Source organism: Micropterus dolomieu, linkage group LG02 (assembly GCF_021292245.1).
Source record: "Micropterus dolomieu isolate WLL.071019.BEF.003 ecotype Adirondacks linkage group LG02, ASM2129224v1, whole genome shotgun sequence".
Lineage (NCBI taxonomy): Eukaryota > Metazoa > Chordata > Actinopteri > Centrarchiformes > Centrarchidae > Micropterus > Micropterus dolomieu.
In genome coordinates this window covers 28,423,795-28,445,508 of record NC_060151.1, presented here as the reverse complement: position 1 = coordinate 28,445,508, position 21,714 = coordinate 28,423,795, and the positions used below count along the sequence as shown (strand labels likewise).

The 21,714-nt window shown below is 39.7% G+C and overlaps 1 protein-coding gene and 1 long non-coding RNA gene across 2 annotated transcripts in view; both read right to left on the bottom strand.

Annotated features, from left to right (window-relative positions):
• Positions 1–6: 6 nt before the first annotated feature.
• Positions 7–16,003, bottom strand: LOC123965507 (polycomb protein suz12-B-like). The gene is made up of 16 exons (XM_046042019.1): positions 15,298–16,003; positions 14,673–14,719; positions 14,485–14,549; positions 10,754–10,822; positions 9,701–9,750; positions 9,512–9,597; positions 9,139–9,385; positions 7,706–7,808; positions 7,487–7,592; positions 5,468–5,642; positions 5,279–5,367; positions 3,972–4,115; positions 3,431–3,588; positions 3,058–3,256; positions 2,702–2,781; positions 7–1,767 (listed from the first exon to the last, which is right to left on the bottom strand). The coding sequence occupies exons 1-16, from the start codon at positions 15,467–15,469 to the stop codon at positions 1,320–1,322; spliced, it is 2,238 nt and encodes a 745-aa protein (XP_045897975.1). The 5' UTR covers positions 15,470–16,003; the 3' UTR covers positions 7–1,319.
• Positions 16,004–17,926: 1,923 nt separating this feature from the next.
• The window catches only part of LOC123960492, a 5,048-nt gene continuing 1,260 nt past the window's right edge, over positions 17,927–21,714 (bottom strand). Inside the window, exon 2 of the long non-coding RNA XR_006822535.1 lies at positions 17,927–19,412. This is a non-coding gene — a long non-coding RNA (uncharacterized LOC123960492). The remainder of the gene's footprint in view (positions 19,413–21,714) is intronic.

The following is a 21,714-nucleotide window of genomic DNA, read 5'->3' as shown; positions in this document are numbered from 1 at the left end:
ATATATATATATATATATAGTTGATCAGATGGATAAGATAAGAGTGTGTGCCGCAGCAGAGCTGTTGAGGTTCTGTACAGGTACAGAGGTTGTAGAAAGACCTGATCAGAGTCTTAGAGACCTGATTATACACGCGGAAAACCAGTAAAAGTCCTGATCACCTGGCAACTAGACACTCGATCCGAGACCTGATAGACATCTGAGACCATTAACCGTGACGCTAAGGTGCGTGTTAAACTCAGTAAAACCTTTGGTGGAGCGGAGTGCGGCTGCAGGGTCACACTGATTGGTGCTTCACACGGAGGAAGACGAAAGACACGATCCCATCTGAGGTTTGTTTCCTGAACGATGGAGCGAGCACAACACGGATCGAACATATGAGGGCGAGCAGAGGCAGGTTTGAAAACGTAGATGAAGAGAAGAGAGCACCAGAGAATACAATTGCGTGGGTGAACAAACACCAAGTAACGTGTTGGGCTGATGTCAGAAGAGTCTGTCAAAACAGCTGCAGAAAGATGTAAAAGCAGATATCAAACTTTTTTTTTTTTGCAAAACGCTTGTCCAAAAAGGAGAAAGTCTGGTTATATTCTACATAGAGTTGTCATCAAATCCCATGAAAAGACCAAAAACAACACTGTTATCTATAAACAAGTCCTGTGTTTCTCACAGCCTGATGTCTCTTCTTCCTCTGAGCCGTAGAGCTTAAACACTTCAGTTTAATCTGACTCAGTCCCAAATACTCATTAGAGCGCTGCATGTGGATTCATCCGCCGCTGAAAATAGACCGCAACAAATGCCCAATTTCCTCCTGTTTGGTTATAAAAACTACAGTGAGCAGCTGTTTCAGGAAATTCCTGAGCCTTTCTAGTTGTTGTTTTTTTTTTTAAAGATTTGGTAAGTAAGAGACATGATTAGTTTTGATCTATATGGGGATTTTTTTGACAATAAGTAAAATACAGAATATCGCCAGGTTTATCTTTTAACTCTACAAAATGGGTCCCTACAAATGCAAACTAAAGGGTGAATGTGTCTTGTGCTTGTTCCGTCGTTAATAAACTTTGTGGGCTGGATATTAAAAGGAAAAGGATGCCTGGCCTGTGAGGAGCCGTGGCTCCTCACAGGCCAGGAAATTGATTATGAACTAAAACCTGGTTGTTACATCTACGGTTTCTGTGAGGACACAAGAAAATAATGGTGATTCTTAGCTTCACGTTTTCCGAAACTCCTCACCTTCCCCAAGTAATGAAACGATAAACCCCTCTGAAGGGTCTACCTGATGTAAATGAAAAAACTATCTTTGTGATTCTCCGATTGAGCAGTCAGTTTATAACAGAACCGGAGAGTTTCTGCTTGGTGGTCGACCTCTCTGTCACAGTTCCTCCACCCGCCTCCTCCTCCTCCTCCTGCAGCTGGTTTCCATTCTCCAGGCAGCCGTTACTAGTCTCATCACTACAGGGTTTATACTCAGATGGATCAAGATCGGGATCTGGATCCAGCTCTGGTTGGGACTCCACAGCCGTCTCCCAGTCCTCTTCTTCTTCCTCCTCCTCCTCCTCATCGTCCTTGCCTCTCTGGGCGGCCTGGCTCTTGATGAAGCGGATCCGGGCCATGGCCTGGTCGATGGTCAGCGTGCTGACCAGGTTGAAGTCGTGCATGCTGATCAGGTGCAGCAGGAAGTTGCGATACAGCTTGTGTTTGACGATGTGGGCGGCGTGGTTTTCGGCAAACAGCAGGCAGGCCTCGTTCATCTGATTGTCCGCTATAAAGCTGAGGAGAGGACAAAAGAGTCAACATGATGAACGCAAGCAAAATGTTTTAGCATCATTTAATGTGTTTACATGCACAGAAGAGACCAGGCTTCCTTCACATCCTCCATTACAAAATGTCCAGTTTTCAGACAAATAACTAGACGCTTAAAATAGTTTTGCCCACACGTTTCACTTCCAAACATATCTGCCCAAAGATGAAGTAAACTAACCGATGCTACTTGTACTTGTGTTATTTTCCCCTTAACATACGGAACAAACAATATTGTCTTATTGTTCCCCATATTCTTTTTGTCTATTTCAAGAATATAATAATATTTATAAATAAGAACAAAAATTAATTGAAAAAAGATGATCATTAAATGTTTTGTGCAGCCTTGTTTATTCACCGTGTCCATGGAGATGACGACGAACGCAGTCATAAAAGTTGACTAACGTAAAAAAGGTAGTCAGTTTACTTGTCTGATGACCACGTCACTGCGTAACTCATTAATGTTCAGACAAGCTCAATAGTTGGTTATTTGTGATAAATTTGATCGTGGGTGTCGTTATGAGGCAGAGCTGTCGGGCTGAGACGAGCAGGCGTAAAGGCAGAGCGGCGTAGGAGCGTCAAATTGAAAGTTTGCGTGCTCTGTTTCATGTGTGTTCTCTGCAGCTGGTGTCTGTATTCAGACAAAGATTGTTTGTGATCAAGCTGTGGATCAAAACCTTCAGTATTTGGAGTCAGAAGCTGGTGATGTACGGCCGACTACTGCTGTTAACTCCTTTCATTAACACTTATATTCTGCTCCTCATCTCATTATTTTCGTGCGACCGCCAAGAAAAGTGGATTAGCCATCTTTGACTTTCAGTTATTTTAGTATTTAGGTACTTTAAAGTGTTAGAAGACAAACATGATAACGGATTCAATAAAATCCCTTCAGAGCCATACACACCCATGCTTCATGACGTGGAGGTTCCACAGCTTCATGATCTCCTTCTCCCCCTCGTTCACGTCGGTGAACTCCTCGATTTGCTGCAGTGAGAGCAGAGAAGTCAGACAGGATCCGTTGGTTTCTAAAGTCAACTTAAGCTACAACAATGGGGGAACAAAACAGCTTTAGCTACAGCGACACAACATGACTGCTTCTAATGCTGCAAACCTCATCGACTGAACAAATGTGATCAGCTGACCTGTTTTCAGTTACTCCAGAGATTTAATACTGCTGACATCAGTGCGACAGTGTGACAACAAGTAGACGCCGTGTGTGAAATCTGCAGAGAGGCCCTGTTCGCTCAGCTGTAAACTAACCTTGACGGTATTCTCTTTGAGCCAGTCGGGGTCCCTCTCGTCCTCGCTGTCCGCTTCCATCTCCTGAGGCCGTAGCGGCACGCAGCTGTCGCTGTGGAAGTAGAGGCGGTTGTGTCCGCTGATGAGCGTCCTCTGCTGCTCCCGATCGCCGTCCTCCGACTCCAGGAACTCGGACAGACTCGCCTTCGTCCTCTTGGGTCTGAAAAGAAAACATTAATTATTTTGAAGATGTATTAAAAAGACATTCAAACACAATATTCACAGATATTGGATCAACCGTGATGTGTTCACTATGCTCAGGAATTCTTGGCACCCTGACAGGAAATTCGGCTGTTGAAAAGCTGAACAGTGAAAGGGAATATTTCAGCGGTACCTGCAGGTGAGAATGTGGGTGACAGAGGTCCTCTTAACCGGGCCGTTCCTGCTGAAAGCGAAGCCCGGCTGGTTGTGGATGTCCTGAGGGTTTCCTGCATATGAACCATCATAATTCTCGTTGATGGAGACCTCGATCTTCGCTCCTTTAGGATGGGGCTGCCAAAGATCAGGAGAGATACGAATTTAATTTAATTTTAATTTATAAAAAATTATAATATCTGAACACATGTGTTGATGAAGAAAAAGTGATGATCGGGGTGGGATGATAAGAAATGTTGACAATCACTCTATTGGGACAAAATCTTTGAAAATTAAATATTTCAAGTGAAAAAAAGTATTTGTATTCACCCATTTCATTTTCAACTGTGTCTTTGTTCAGAGAATTTTCAAAGTCCTGAGTAATTTTACACTCAGCGCTATTTGTTTAAAAACAAACAAACAAAAGAAGTAGTTTCACTTTTTTAATTTATCAGGACACTCTGGTTTCCAGCCTCGCTCTCTCTCTCTCTCTGCACAAAGACAGCGTGAGTCCGTCTCACCACGTAGTTGAAGATGAAGCGGGAGTGAGACAGTTTGAGGTGTTTAATCAGACTGTAGAGCTTCCTGCAGTTGAGGGTACACCAGGGACAGTGGAGGTCGTCTCTGGCCTCCGTCTGCTGCCGCGTGTTGTGGTTGTACTGGAACTGGATAGACAAATAAGAGACAGCGAGATTGAGACCGTCATAAAGACGATCGTCTGTGGGGTTTGATCCCTGCTGTTCTGGCTGAATGAACGCTGTGCAGAGACAAAGTCTTCATCAGCTGTAATAAGTCAAATCAGAATAAAACAAAAAAACAGTGAGATATGATCATGCTAACAAGCTAATAAACAGCCCCTCATATTCTTACTTCCACTTACTTCTTACTTAAGTCCATCTCGAATCTACAGGCCTCATTGTGCTTCTAATAAAGTATCTCTCCAAAAGTTACGTGTCTTTGTAGCCTCGAAGTATTGAGTCTCACAAAGTATGGTATTTACTTTCAGACAGTCTCTCCTCGAAGGCATTCGTGGTTGTTGTAAAGAGTGAAAATGAAAAAAGGAGTTCAAACCCTTCACACAGGTAAAGTGGAAGCGATTCTTGGATTGTTTGTATTGGAAAATGTTAAATAATTGGAGTTTAACACTATGAATGTCTTCGAAAGATTTCCTAAAAGTGTGTGTTGTTAACTCTACAAGTTGAATGACATTATATATATATATATATTTTTATTATCTCACCCTTCCCAACGGTGGCAGGATTCTCACCCTATCTTTGGTTGTGCCATAAACACTTTTCACCTTTAGACGTCGTCGGCCGGCACAACGTACGTTCATTTGATTGATAACATTGTAGCCCGATGGCTGGCATAACTCCTGGACACAAAGTCGATAAGATGGATGTGCTTAAGTGGCGAAATATTTAGATATCGGTACAAAGGATCATTTAACCTTGAATGTTCTGACTTCTGTTTTGGTCAAGGCATTCAAACTAATTTCCGGTGAACTGTGGTTGATCTTGACGATCAAACTGTAATAAGATACTTGTCAACTATAAAATTAAACGCCAACTATTTTAATAATTGATTTGAGTAATTGTTTTAAAGATTCTTACATGTTAATATTTTCTGGTTTCTTTCCTCCTCTAGGACAATAAACTGAATATCACTGGGTTCTGGACATTTAAGTACATCATCTTGAGCTTTGGGAAACACTGATTGACATTTTAACTGTTTTTAGACATTTTATAGACCAAAAACGATTCGATTAATCAACGATGAAGATGTTAGTTGCAGCCCTGGTGCAGATGCAGTAACAGGTGAGACTGACCTGGTAGAAGATGCGTAGTTTCTGTCGCAGATCAGCTGATATTTGTTCTCTTCTGGTTTGCACGTCAGCATTTATGGATTCTTTAACAGCTGAAGCACAGAGGAGAAATACACCATCACTCACGTTTAAAAAGCAAACAAACCTTTTTTGCCACATGAAAAATCTAAATCTTTGCTGTTTCTTGCTCACCGAGTGTGTGTGTGGCTCTCGGGGTGCTGGGTCTGGTGTCCTGGTTGGTCTCAGAGTTGCGGGTGGCCAAAGGTTTAGCCACGGGGGCGGTGGAGCGATCAGAGGAGTTGCTGGTCCAGCGCAGGGTGAACTGCAGGGTGGGACCCTGAGAGAAACTCTCAAATGGAGGCAAACACTACAAGAAGAGAGGAGATCATTTCACTAAACAAACGTGAAGCTCTCTTACTATTAACATGACCAACAACCGGATGAGAAAGCCGTACTGGAAGATCATGTCTGGTGTTGCAAAGTGAATAAAAGCCAACTCGCACAAATATGAAACTACTTTTCTTTACAATACTGATTCACGGTGACCATAATAACAACATGTTATATTACTGTGTTCGCGACATATAAAAACACAGTGGGGAGAACATTATTATTTAAAAATCATACACTGATTTTCTGGATTTTTGTTTTAGATTCCATCTCTCACAGTTGAAGTGTACCTATGATAAAAAATGACAGACCTCTACATGCTTTGTAAGTAGGAAAACCTGCAAAATCAGCAGTGTATCAAATACTTGTTCTCCCCACTGTAGATGCATTTACATAAGAGCAAATTTTATATACAATTTTCATCAATTTTATGAAATACCATTGTGTACAAGCAGTGTGTTGTGTTTCATTGTATACGTTTGATAATAAAATGTTTACTTATATCTAGGGCTGGGCACGTTAACGCATTAATTAATTAACGCAGACAATTACTGTATCGCACGTTAACACAGTTTTTGAAAGTCCGTTGCTCACTGGCTCTGAATACACATACAGTCGAACCATGGGTCACAGGAGGGGCGGGATGTTGATCAGCCTGCAAATCAGCCACCCAAACAAGCGGTGGAGGGAGGCTTCGGCAGACTACGCTGGATGCAGCGTGTGGGAGAAGTAGATAAACAAAAGCAAGCATCAATTAAATGCCATAGCGAAGTGGAGAGCTACACACTGCATGCTGATTCAAACTCACAAACAGCGAGGATCAGTCTGTCTTCCAATGATTTGTGATGCGTGTACAAAAAGTTCAAAACAATTCAACTTCGGCAGCGGTGACCAATTCACCTCACTCTAACAGGGACACTTGCTACTGAACACAGACTGTTTCTGCTGCTCCCTGATAAAAAGAAAAATGTTTCTGCGGATACCTGTTCAGAAAAAAAAACAAACAAGAAAACAGATTTATATACCTTAACCTGTTGCTCAGAAGGTGCCTGTTATGATGTTATAATTGTGGCTCTGGACTCTAACTTGTTTTAACATGCTAGATAAAAGGTAAGGCCCTGGCAGTGCAGGCAAATAGCTTTGGTTTTATATTTGATTTGATTACATTAATGTTTAAGTTGAAAAGGGAATACTGCTGGTAAAAAGCACCTTATTTGTTAAGTGTTTGCAAACCACGTTATTACACTTTTTTGTATATAGCATTTAAATTAAAGGTGCGCAATACACTACTTTAGAATATCATTATTATTCATTATACAAATAGTGTGATTAATTGAGATAAAGAATTTTAATCGTTGCCCAGCACTACTAATATCATAAAATGTAATTATTTTTTCTGCTTTGTGTGAAATTTGTAACTTGTGTTTTGAAAAGTGCTCGATTAAGAAAGAGAATGCTTATAAATCATTATTAAGATTATTAAGAGATAAAAAATCTTTGCTGGTTAAGACTCTTTCCTGTTGCAGTTAGCTTTTCTTGTTACTGCTGAGCTCTGCCTCGAATGGTAAAGACTTTCTTATAAACAGCATTAAAAAAAAGGACACAGGTTTATTAATCATCCAAACATTTCAGGAAAAATAACATTCCCCTGGAAGGTTTTTTGGTCAACGATGTCTCTAGTGTGCAAGAAGCAAGGATTTCAAATCACTTTTAGTTTTGTGCGAGTGTCTTACATGTACATGTATACTTGGTGTGGAAATACCTTTAGTGTGGAGCCTTGCTTAGTTGATTCTTACTACTATACAAGTCTCACACACACACCTTTCCGTCCAGGATGGTCTCCCATGTTGCCCTCTTCTTATTGATAGGACACTCCTCCATCTCTTGCATAGACACCTCATACTCCCCATCTAACAACTGCAGACGTCTGCACACAAGCACACGACAACATTTTCTCACATTTTGATTCTGCAGCTGAGAGATAAGAGAAACACTTTGTTCCCGTGTGTCGGAAGATGCTTCGGATTGCGTGAGCTTCACCTGTTTTTATCAAAGACCGTCATCTGGGCCACAAATGTGGTTTCTCCCTCCTCCCTGAGAGAGGAGCTCCTCCTCTTCCTGTTCACCACTTCCTCTGTAAAATCTAAAAACAGACACATAAATTACTCGTACCCCCCTTTTCTAACACACAGGATCGAGAATGAAGCTTGGAACGGGTCAGACCTGATCCATGAGCCAAACATCAGTGTGGTGATTTCACATTATCAAGAGGAAAAAAGACCATTAGTAGAAAGAATGTGGTTTATTATGGCTTGGGCCTCATTTCTATCAGTAACACAAACACTGTACTCAACAAATTAATTGCTGAGCTTAATGATATTTATTCAAGTTTAACACTACAAAGAGATTCTCATGAGATTGATGTGATCAGCTAAATCACTTCTCTGCAGAAACTGAGGAAGAATCCTTAGGAATGGCTCCTTTTCCAGGATGTACAGACATGCAACATACATGTACGTTAATTTATTCTAATTAGAGCTGCAGCAATTAAGTCGATTAATCGATTAAAAGAAAATTAATTGTCACCTTTTAATTCACAGATTAACCGTTTCAGAATTTTAAATCTACTGATTTGCTGCTATTATTTCCTGATTACGTGGGTAAATGAAAATTCTTTGTTGGCTGGACAAAAGAAGCAATTTAAAGACGTCACTTTGAGCTCTGGGACATTGTGATGAGCATTTATCACATTTTTTTGACTATTTAATAGGCTTAACGATTAATCATGGAAATAATCGTCAGATTAATCGATAAAAAATAAGCGTTAGTTGCAGTTAAGGCTGCAGCTAATGAGGATTTTAGTACTCAAAGCTTCTATAGATTATTTCATCGATTAAGAAGTACTCCATCATAATCACGTCGTGTTCACACAGCGTAAGCGCGATGTGCGACACTAATGTCCGTGCGAAACAGGCCGCTATATAGTTATATGGATTAAACAAAGCCTCGATGCAAAATAATTTGCGTCGATGCATTTTAGTAATAAAATGAATCAATTTAATTGATGAATCGTTTCAGATCTAGTTGCAGCCCTAAGGAGAGACAATGTATGACTAAACAGTTTTTTTGAGACGTTAGGCAATGTTGGACAAACTAGCAAGAGACTAGATTTTTAAAGTATCCACCACCTCCCTCCAAAGCCGCTCCCCCAAAACACATGTTCATGCACAGTGAGTGTACCAGCAGTGTGCACAGAGGCAACCAGGTAGACAGGCAGGTGGGCCAGCCAATCATTTCATTCAGTCCGAATGAAATGATGTCAGATCACTTTGTTGATTGCTGACGAGATGTTAAGAGGATTTCAAAAAATAAAACAAAACAATGCTTCTAAAATAAACTGCCTACCCCAGATTTAACAAATCTGGGAACGATCCTTTCAAAAACACGACCAGACGTCAAAAGTCTGTGCTCACCTCTGTCGTGGTGATTCTCTCCGTTGGCCAGGCCGTTGATCTGTGTCCGGGGGTGTCCGGGCCTTGATACCCTGAAGAGCAGCGAGTAAGACTTGACCATGTGAGAGTTGCTGGGTTCAAACTCGCTGCTGGGAACCAGCAGGGAGGCGAAGGACCCTGGCTTGGCCTGGACTCCAGCGCTCGTGTCCGGGTTCAGAGGAACCTGCTTCTTCCCTGTAGGGACCTGCTTTACGGGGCAGCTCACATCCTGCACAGGAAGAAGGAAAAGACATTTCAGATCCATCGCACTGACAAGGCGGACTGTCAAGAAAATGTTCATATTAGCAGCCATGAGATAACCACATGATCATCACACACACACACACACACACACCTTTCTCTTCTTGTGACAGACTTTGACCAGCCGCACCTCCAGAGATACAGAGTTCTGCTCATTCTCACTGTCCTGAGATGGCTTCCCTGAGGACACCACAACACAAAGCAGGACAAAGACGTCCTGAATCACTGGAAATACTATATCTAAAAACTAACAAAGGACGACTGCAGAGAAGGACAAACTTACCATCTTTATGAAAGAAGCCAGTAAAGGTGAGCTGCAGATTAGAGGCCGAGCTGTGGGGGGTGAAAAAACAAAAACACAGGAGGAATTCAAATTAGGGATGCAAACTAGTCATTTTAAGCTAATGAGACAATGTTTCTTTAGGTTTTTAATGTCCAAATAAAATGGTTTGTATTTATCCAGAAATTCTGCATAGAGGGAAAAAAATGCATCGATATATCATAATAACAATCACAAGGCCAATCACAAGCGTTTATTTAATATGGGATGAAAGGATTTGGTACATTTAATGTACCAACTAAGCTACATCACATGTTTCCACTGCTCTCTCCGGTTAAAGGCCTATCCAATTGCATCCAGAGGCATTTTTTGGTCTGCGCCCGTTGACAACCCTTGGAAATCAAAAATGAACCAAGACTTTCGGGCTAGTAAATGCAGAAGCACATAGAAAAACAGCAAAACATACAGAGAAGCTGGGGAAAAAGGTGGAGAGAGATGTTGTAACAGCTACAAGAACATCTCAGAAAAGAAGAAATAACTATAAAATCTTTGGGAATACCCAACTTTCAACCAAATATCACTGAAATTTTTTTGCTAACATGTAAAACAAGGCTGAGGAAATAATTTTTAAAATCAGTTTTGTTCAAAAGCTCTTAGGCCAAATACTCATAGAAGATAAAAAAGTTGTGGTTGGTTGGTGATATGATGATATATTCCACCAGACAACAGAAATGTGTGAGCCATTTTTAAACTATCCCTTTGATATCTCTGTATTTAGTCATTGCAGGAAGTGTCAAGTCAATGAGCAGATTGTTGCATCAATATGATCCAGACAGGAATACAGGAGTACTTTAACTTTTAGGTATTAATTCAAGTGATTAACCAAAAGTCAGACATTCACAGAAATGTATAAATATTATACATATTCAGGGTTTCCTCCTTTAGGCAGAAGGCTTTTGAAAATAAAATGTCAACCACAACAACAACAGCAGCAGCAGGACAGACACAAGAAATCTCTGTGGAAACCCAGCGGGCCCAGCAGGACTGAGTGTTTACCTGTGAGTCTCCTGTTCGCCTCTCATCTTTTCCACTTTGAACAACAGATTGTCAACCTTGGAGCTTTTCCTGTGAATGCAGACCAACAGCAGGGGTTAGCCACACCACCACCACCACCACCGCCGCCGCCACCCAACACTGACCTACAGGCAGAATGATGGATAACCTATACTAGAGCTGCAACGATGAACTGAACCGACAACTACTTTAATAATCGAGTCGTTTTTTAAATAAAGACTTCTTAAATGTGAATATTTCCTGGTTTCTTTCCTCCTGTTTGAAAGTAAATTGAATATCTTTGAGTTTGTGGGCAACACAAGACTTTTGAGGACGTCACCTTTGGCTAACAACTAATCAAGAAAATAACTGACATATTAATCAACAATGAAAATAGTCATTAGTTGCAGCCCTACCTTATACAGGAGAAGAATTTCTACCCAGAGCCAAATTTATTTCTTCTGGATAGATTCAGTCCACTGACTAACATCATCTGCTATAACCGGGCTTCTGATGATCAACTGTACCCCTAACCCTGGTCATGTTACACTAATGCAGATATAAATACTACACACCGTAATGTATATCTCAAAACTTCTTTCAATAACCTGCAACAACAAAGTGGTCTTTAAAAAGCAAAAGGCCATCAGAATGAACAATGACTGGTAGTAGAGAGGTGTGTGAAGGTTGAAATGTTGTGAGGTGTGTTTTTCCAAACACATGCAAACTGTACAACGCTGAGCAGTCTAAATATGTCTGTGCAGCTGAATCTACGTCCACTCTTTACCATTTTACCAGTATTTTCTGATGTTTTCCATGTGAATACATCGGTAGGTGCTGAATATTTGATTCCTCGACAGGAGTGAAGCAACATTCATGTAAAGTTGCTTGATACTAAAGTGCCAACGGCTCAAAAACCAGTTGTGCAAGCAGCATATGGCATCAGACATGATGTCCCCCCCCCCCCCCACAGCTTTCATGTCTTGACAGAGACAGTGCAGAACAATTTTCCATTTGGTTTCAACCGTGGCAAGCCATGTGAGATCTGCGTTTTTGGTCTGTTGGTTTACACGTTGCAAAAACTGTCAGTTCATGTCATCAACAATCATGTGCCGTTTTGTGTGCTGAACTTGCCCACCTGGCTCAAATCAACGTGTGTCGATGGGGTTTGGAGCCCATTAGGACAGAGTTTGGTGGCCTCACATAATTCCCCAGTTCTGTCCAATTTCAACCTGAGGAGAGGTCTAATGAGCCAAAGTAACTGAAAACACCTGCGAGTCCGTGCAAAGCCTTGCAGATTGCAAGAAACCGGTCTTACCTCTTTACAGGCTTTCATTACTGGTACATTACTATATGATATCATTATTATTATTTAGTGTTCTCCAGTCGGCTGAGCACCTTTTACTTTAATTGGCTTACAGTTACATACAACAAGACTTGAGATCCAGCACAAGTAGGACAGGCTAAGGACCCATTTAGAAAAAAATAAAAAGCACTTTCAAAAAGGCAAAACAGGACAGAAAATACATACTGCTTGGATATTGTGATTGCACAGAGCCAATTTTGGTCACAGAGCCTTTTTTTCTGGACAAGCCACTCTCGTATTAAACGTTAACCTAAACTAGTTAGAATTTTGGTTTCTGATCATATAAGTAAAGCGCATCAACAGCAATTACTCAAATTTATGAAATCCACTACTGCCTTTCAGTTACTTCACTTTATGTTTTTTCAGATATTCACGCTTAGTGAACTAGTAAATAACTCTGGAGCATATTCACCTCAAATCACAAGCAGCGCTTCATGTGACTGCAGCATGCACGAGTGCAGCAGAAAGTGAAACTGAGCCGAGCTGCAGATCGGCTGGTTCACTAACTCCACTTCAAATCAGGAATAACAACAGATCTAACGGCTGCTATTTTTAATCGGCCAATATCACAAATCAGCCTCAAGGGGTTTTGAAGTGGCTTTTTGGTCTCTACCCAAGTTCCAAGCAATAAACAGAAATGACTGTACCTCAGAGAAGAAAGATGCATGTCCAAATAAGGACTGCAAAAACCATTTTGGTGATGATCAAAACAGAGACAGGGCGATAACGTGTCAGATATGGATAACAATTATCAAGAATTAGATTCATAAAAACACTCTAAATTAATAATTAAGGATGAAAGAGATTGTTTCATAAAACGTTAATCTAATCTTTCTTTAGCACGTAAATATGTTTTTTTAACGACATAAACAAGAAAACAAACACCGACATGTTCATGTCGGAGGTTATCCGCTGCTAAACCACAGTCCCCAATTTATTGGCAGCACTGCAAGGTATCACTGGAAATCTTTTGATACCCATGTCAATATGATACTTGAGTTTTGGTATCAATTTCAAGACGATACTATTTTAATTTCTTACTTTTCTAACAATTAACATTAACATTTATTCATTTAGCTGATGCTTTTATCCAAAGCGACTTACAATTGCTCTGGAGCAACTAGGGGTTAAGTGTCTTGCTCAGGGACACAATGGTGGATGTCTCACAGTGGGAATTGAACCCAGGTCTCCCACACCAAAGGCAAGCATCTTATCTATGCACCCCTACTACATTGGCCCCATCCACACTACTCTGTTTTAGTTTACAAACGGAGAATTAAAAGGAAAACAATCTCTGTCCACACCAGCGTTTTAGCTGCGTATCAGTGGTGATCCCCGTCTCCATCAAAACGACTGAAAACGCACATCCTGTGCCCGTTTGGGTACACTGGGCATGCGCATGCCGGTGTAAACATGAAGCAGATGGTCTATTCTGTAGTTACAAAAGATCTGACGAAAGAATAAAGAAATGCAGATGAAGAATCAGACCAGATGTTTTCTTGCATGCTCCAATAACGAGATGGGACTGTTACTGAATGTAACACGGGACTGTGGCGGCGGAAAACAAACTGGGATTCGTTGCAAAGTAAACGGCGACATGCACAGTACAAGTGTAGGCAGATGGACCTAAGTGTTATTTGCACAGTACAGAATATTTTAATAAAAATACCAACTCAGAAACTCTGTCAGTGGCACCGTGTGTCTGCTTTGCATGACTTATGAGACCCAATCAGAGAGCCGAGAGGTGCAATCGTAGCAAAAAGTCTCCGTTTTTATTAGAAAACGCAGTAGCGTGGACGGGGCCATAGGTCCATTTCTACATAACGTATAACACAAACCGCTGTACAAGAAACCCACTTAAAAACTGTTGAATAAAAGCTTTTCTTTGCATTTATTTGACAGAATAAAACTCATAACCTTCAACATTACATCCACGTGTTAACACCAGACACGGCTCTCTGTATTTTAAAAACACCTCATTCGGTGCAGACTGAACCACAAGCAGCGCCACGTGTATTTCTTGCAGTGCCTGTATGCAAAGCAGCCTAACTGAAAACGTTCAGCGTTAACTGATCCTGTCGGCCCCCACCTACATCAGCCCACACGTAGGTTAACTTTCACTCCAGACAACATGTGACCTGCTTTGTAAGAGGCAAACTATTTAGCACCAGGTTTCCACCCAACAAAGCTAAAATGGAGTGAAACAAAGCCATAAAAATAAAAGACACAAGTAGTAAGACACCTATAACACAAATGATCTGAGCCTAAAAAGGTTTTTTATGATTTTCTGCATCACAAAAACCTGTTTCTGGAAAATGGACACAAACCAGCATTAACCAATCAATAGTGAGATGTTTAGTTTTTTTACCTTTTGATGTTATTCCTTGAGTTTCTGTGGGACATATAGGTGAGTGTCCTGTGCAAGAATATGGGCTGAAACGTAAGGAGAGACGAAGTGTTACAATTCAACATCTACCAGGAAAATCAAACATGTTTCTCCATATTTCAAATGGTCAAGTTAATCATGTGACTTTATTTATCCAAGGCAACACTCACAGCGATCAAGTTCCTGGTGCGGAGGAACCTGTAGATTTGGGTAGGTTCTACAAATAAATATGGTTACATCATTAGCACAATACTTTATCAACAATTCATCATTTTAATCGACATTTTGAATCTTAAACAAACATCAAGCCAAACAAAAAGCACAATAAGCTCAGTCAACTTAGTGCTTAAACAATCATTCATTTAATGAATGAAACGTCATTACTTATCAAGTAAAACTACCAAACATTTTCCTCTTAAAGACAACCTGTCTGCTTCCTAAGAATAAAACCATTATCTTCCTGCTTTTGTCCAATAAATAACCTTTTTATTTTATCTTGTAAGTTTAAACAAACAACCTGTAGCTACAACGCGTTTAATGATAAGTATGACAGCACTTCAACACTTGTAATTAATAGCAAACGGAGTACAAAGTGTACAGTATTAACAAGGACATGGCTCGTTATGATGATCATTTAATTATGGAGTCAGCTCTCCAGCTGCAAAATGATCCATTCCTCCAGGCACGCAGACCCTCATCTCACCACCCACATGGCCAGTGTAAAGCTTCCTGTGACCTTGAATTAAACTCCAACACTGATATCTTTAAATACACTTGATGACAGCAGCAACTCACTCTCGAAGGCCTGCAGGAACAACTCGTGGTCGGCTTGAATTAGTTGCATGTTGGGCTTCTTGGCTGCAGCCGTCGCAGAGGAGGACGGCTGGTACGACCCGTTGGCTTTTGCTCCAGAACCAAACCCCACCGGGTGGCTTCCACCTGAGGAGCTGTGCTTCTGCGGGGCCATTGAAAGAAGCTGCCCCACCACCAGATGTGAAGGGGTGTAGAAATGAAGACAGAAACTCAGGTCCTTTGTCAAATCAAAAGAGCTGCGTTTGCACAAAACCAGCGGCTCAAAACAAACACTGTTGACTCTTCATTTTAAAAGCGGATTATAGAAGTTTCAGTCTTTTGTACTTGACACCGGTGATGCTACAAGTTCATGTTTTCGTTATGGTACCGCTTAAACTGCTAACAGAGGTCCTGAAATGCGCTAAACAAGATATCAGCCGCAAGCTGACGCGGCTTACTCCTATAGCTAACTGGCTAACTTCCTTAGCTCAGCTAGCAATAGACCCGGGCTAACTGGCTAGCATTGTCCGGCACTCTGACTTCACCATTTAAGAACTAGAAATCTGAAGCTGCTACCACACGACAAGTGGTTAAAACTGAAATGGGACACGGTTTCACGGGTTTCGATGCCATAATTTACTCGAAATTCGCATTATATCTCGTCTAGCGCCGGTTAGCAAGTTGGGTGAACGGTAATGGCAAGCAGCACAAAAAAATAACACAGAGTGTCCGGTTAGGATTTTCTAAATAAATCGTGATTTAAATATAAAATTGTTAAAAACAAGTTTGACTCAGTTTTGTTTAATACAGATGCTTATATGGAAATCGAAAAAAACAATCTACATAGAAACATTTACTATATTAAACACAAGTGATCTAAAATTATAATCTTAAGTGATTTTATGCTTTTATTTTGAAAGCACTCTCTACAGCTCCGCCCAATCACCGTGCTTGTTTGTGAAATCCTGCGCTCTCATTGGTGGGAATGTTGGCCGGTTTGGTTGTACGAATTGAACGCAGGAGGTGCAGGCAGAGGCACGTTTGCCGCCTACAGCATGGCGAGCCAGGTCTAAATAAGGCCAGAGACACAAAACGGTATTACAATATAATAAAATAGACCTTGCTTATTCAGGTAAAGTCCCTGATTATAATGCTGTTTATAAAAAAACAGTTTGTTATATAAATTTACTCGAATTTTTTCTTTTTTTTTCTTGAAGACACAGATCGTCATACTACAAATAATTTAAAATATAATAAAATATATAGTAATTTTAGAGACCCGCCAGTTAAAATCTAGGTCAAACGGAAGTGTCTATAACCACTGATTATCATCAGCGCTATGCTGGAAAATTCGTGTTAGTATTGATTAATCATCACATTTTATGATTAAATCTCAAACTGTTGAAATTATAAATGACTACAAAAGTGTGTACATCATGTCATTTTTTTAGATATGGACAGCCTATTCATATTTTTTTCTCCCCTATATATGTATATATTATTTTCATTATTAAAGAAAACTGACCTCTAAATAATATCACTTTATTTAGAACCACCATTTAATCAGTACATCAAACGATCTTTGTTTCTTTTCACTATGGAAATGTTTGATTTTTCATGAAGAGTATTGCTTAAATATAAAAAACATAAAATCGAAATGTTTAATGTAAAGAAAATTGACACTCAAGTTAAAAAACACAACATTACATAGTAATAATCTCTCCTGATATGGTACATGATGAGCACAGTACTGCCTGCACATGACTAAACCAGTGACCTCGAAACATAATGAGGACTAAAATAGATCATGAGCACACAGTGTTTGAACCTACACATTGCTGATATATTTCCACTGTGTTACTCGGCTGCAAACCAGAGTCAGTGGGCTTCAATGACTAAAGCAAATTAAATCAGTGATAGCGTGTCTCAGTTCAGTTTTGGTTTTGGATGCTGGGATGTCAGTCTGAAGGCATATTGTGGACAGAGGCGAGCTTAGTTTCATAGTCTTCTGAAGTACTGTGTTTATTGTCATTCTAAGTTTATTGCTTTTGTAAAAATGTATTTAGCATCTTTGTACCCCATTTGTTTGCATAACTGTCGAACTGTTCCTGATTTATGGGACACCATGTGCAATAATGAGACATCACATGCAACATCAGGGACATAACCAATGAACTTTTGACCATTATACACTTACTGTGCCATGCATAGTTTGTACTGTTTAAGGTTATATTTTGATAGCATATTTGGATTTGTACCTTACCCATTTATATTTATGATCCTTACTGTTAATGTTATATTACTGGCATTGTGTACATTTAGATTTTGCACCTCACTGATAATTGGTATTCTTACATTTTGTTTATATATGCAGTCTTTCCCACTTTGTTCTGTCACTGCTGCACAACAATTTCCTTCTGAATAAGGTACTACTTTATCTTATTTTAACATAACACTGAAACAAAAAACACCCAATGGAAACAGATTTTAAAATTTAAATATTTTACGTAGGATTATTTCTTTGATAACAAAGTAGATACAGAACAGTCTTCCGTTGCAGATTAGCTATTTAACACAGAACAATACAGGAAACAAAAAGGTTGTAATTAAAACACAAACAAGTGGAACAAAGTAAAGCTTGGACTTAAATTATGATTTATTATTCAAACATATTCCCTTTGATAGTGGCCATGGTAGTGGTTTGTCAAGAGTAACACACTGTAGTACATACAGTACAGTACAACCGGCCCAGATAGAACCCCAGCAAGCAGGTACAGTAGAGAAAGTGACCGATGCTTGATTAAATCATTAGACCTTTTTTTAACGCAGAAAAACTTGAAAGACAGACTGGAAACAGTGTTGTTAAAAATGTAAACATGGACAAATTAAACACACACAAAATCTGCTTTTTTAAAACACTAGCTAACATTAAATAAATAACCTACATCTCCAATCTCTTCTCCTCAGCATGAAATAAAATACAATACATTATGAACTCCTTAAGAGTGTTTTTCTGCTTATCCAGTTGTTCCAACTTGATAACCAGGATAATTACAGACCACACAAGGCATATGTTTGTTTTTAAATCTCTGCTTTGATTATAATCTTTAACAGTGAATCTGTAACAGTGCAAACAAGAAGTGCTGAATTCAGCCCAGTTTGTCTACAGCCTCACACTCCCAGCAGAGCACTCGCCATGTGCCCCTGCGACATCATGGCCCGACACCAACTTTCTGGGAGTCACATGTTGGCTTCCCCAACTCATTAAAATCCATTACAGGTCACACAATTATACCCGATTTACATATGAAATTGTAGTGCTGGATAAAGTCATTGTTAATAATTTTTAAGCCTGCTGTCTCAAGATCACAATTTAATTATCACATTTTTTCTAATAGTCTAAGATAAAGATGCAATTGTTCCGCTCAGCTTTGAGAGAAAGAGTTGTCTCAGATAAAAGCAGAGCAGAAATTACAGAGAACGTTACGTTATGACCGTTGTGTTACGTCAAAGCAGCGGATCTCGAGGCAATTACGTTGTGATCTTGTGAGAACAGGTTAAAACTCTTAGTAGCAAACACAGTCGCACTTGGCTTCTGTACCAAATCCAGTGTTTTACATCAGAGAAAGTTGACGACAATCAGACGAGTTTTCAGAGACTGCATGCTGGTCGAGTCCTTAAAGAGCTTTGTTGCTCCGTTTAGTCGCCCATCGGTGCTCCAGACCTCATTTGGGACGTCTTGATTGTCACTGAACATGCTTGATCTTCAAGTGTAATCATATAATCCAAATTATTATTCTGGCCAACATCAGGGTTGAGATATCATGCGACAAAACTGCATCTAGTGGGCGCTTAGGTCAACAGGGTTTCAGTGTTTTCTCCATAGTATGTAGGTCATGAGCAGGATGAGGCCCGCTGACAGGGCTGCGATCACAAACTGGTGGATGGAGAGGACGTTTTCCAGAGTGTGGATCCTCTCCTCCATGGCACTGGTGTGGAAGTAGTCATAGATGCCAGCTCCGATGCTCCATAGCGCCCACACAGCGTCCACCACCAGTGGCATGGTGAAGCCGACAGGGAGGCTCAGCTGCAGCAGATCAGACAGGCTCTGTCAAAGACTGGAACAAGAACACAAGATTTCCATTAGGCACCGGGCAACGCTAGATTACTGTAGAAAGAAACTGTAAATTTCCCAGTTGTATTCTTGCCAGATAATTTTTACTGGCATGAGATTTAAGTCTTGGAATAACCCCACTGTGTCAGAGACATTAGACAGAGCTTTAACCTTTGAGTAACATACAAACATTGTATTTTGTCATTTTTACCAACAGGATTATTAGTTACAGCATACTCAGCTACTTTCATTTCCTTTTGTTGTGTAAATGCTTTGTTTACCTGCTTTATATAGCAATGGGCTGGGTGACATAAAAAATATCTAACTGCAATTGCAATTACGATATTATAGGGCATGATCATTTTTACATCATTATTCTCATTTTCAATTAAAAACATATTTAAATGATTATGAGATCATGAAGATGTTTTCTTAAGTCTGTAGAATATGTAGGTCAGGACATCTCTGCAGCACAACAATGTTTAATTTAAAATAGTATTTTGACACAAATATCATCTTTAACAAACATTCCACCTCCTGCGATATAAAAATTGCAGTAGGCCATATTGCAATTTTGATAAGATTTCAATTAATTGTTCAGTGCTAATATGATTTCCAAAACACTTTGATAAGGTAAATGTAAAAAAAAGTTTCCTCAATAACAATATTTACAACTGACAATACATACTAGTAAGAGCTCATAGTACATATCACATCAATGGGGTAAATACCAAGGGGAGGAAGTAAGAGTTAACAAGAAGTGCAATCAAAACAAGATAATTGTAGGGGATAGAAGAAGAGCAGCACAGGAAGTGGCATGTTAGAGTTTAGGAGTTAGAGGTGTTATAAGAGGAAGTGTTCTCGGATGAGTTTTCAAGAGCTTCATGAGATTAGAGAGGGACGCCCCTGCTCTGATGGCGTGTGGTAGCTCGTTCCACCATTGTGGTGTCACAGATGAGAACAGCCGGGACTGGGATTGCTTTGGGTGAAGGGATGGCAGAGCCAGGCGGCGTTCGTTGGAGGAGCGTAGCGGCTGAGAAGGAACGTAAGTTTGTATTATGGAGTTTAGGTAGATGGGTGCAGACCCAGTAGTCACTCTGTATGCAAGCATTAGTGACTTGAATTTGATTCTGGAGGCCACGGGGAGCCAGTGGAGGTCACTGAGTAATGGAGTGACATGAGTCCTTTTGGGCTGATCAAAAACCAGACGTGCTGCTGTGTTCTGAACCATTTGTAAGGGTTTCACCGCACAAGCTGGAAGACCTGCTAGGAGGGCATTGCAATATAACAAATGTTTGTCAATAATTGTTTGATTTAATTCATTTGAATCACGAACGAATCAGCACTTAATTGTTCTATTAAGATATTTATTTTGTTGAGGAAAAGGGACTGAAAAAACATTTACTACTCATGTTTTTTTGAAAAAAGATTTGATCATAATTGTTTAAAATGTTCTACCTCAGATCTGTAAAGTGACGCAATCAAGTGTTCTGACCATAAAGAAAAGTTGAACCACACAATTAACCATCTGGTTTCTTCAGTTTTCACTCAGGAGCAAAAATCAGCCTTTAAACTTAAAAGAAATAATGATCGACAATGGTCGTGATAATTATCGATATCTAACAGTATTAAATGTTTTTATCATGATATTGATCATGATCACCCAGCCCTAGGCAAATGTATACAAAAACCACACATTAAATAATTACATTGATGTAAAATGCAATGACAAAACAAGACATCCAATAACTAATCTTTGTTTAAATTGTAATTTCATTGGAATCATGACTTCTAACAGCACATTTGTTGTTAAGGATAACATGATATCAACTGACCTTCAGACACACACACACACATATATATATATATATATATATATATACACACACACACATACATACATACATACATACATACATATATATATATACACACACACACACACACACACACACACACACACACACACACATATATATATATATATATACACACATATACACACACACGACATAAATACTGTAAAGGTTTATTTTTAGCTGCAAGAAATCTGCCTTGAGCTTCAATTCAAATTAAGGCCCTTTATGAAGTTAAACTTTATATTATTTGATATTATTTGAGACGCCGAATTGAAGAATAGCGTGCAAGAAGTATCAATCCATACTTTGCCAAACATTCAAACTTGTCGATCAGCTTGATCTCGATCAGTTTTATTGATTCTACATGTTTTTAATAGAAATTTAACTTACATGCGTAACACGGCTTATGTTAAATGTGTTACACTAACAAACCATAACAACTTTAAT

Bases quoted from the DNA above. Each gene is read 5' to 3' on its own strand.
- LOC123965507 (XM_046042019.1), bottom strand. From the start codon at position 15,469: ATGGCCCCGCAGAAGCACAGCTCCTCAGGTGGAAGCCACCCGGTGGGG. The intron at 14,720-15,297 runs GTGAGTTGCTGC...ATTTATTTGTAG, and splicing joins GTTCCTGCAGGCCTTCGAGA to AACCTACCCAAATCTACAGG. The intron at 7,809-9,138 runs GTGAGCACAGAC...GTCTGTTTTTAG, and splicing joins AGAGAATCACCACGACAGAG to ATTTTACAGAGGAAGTGGTG.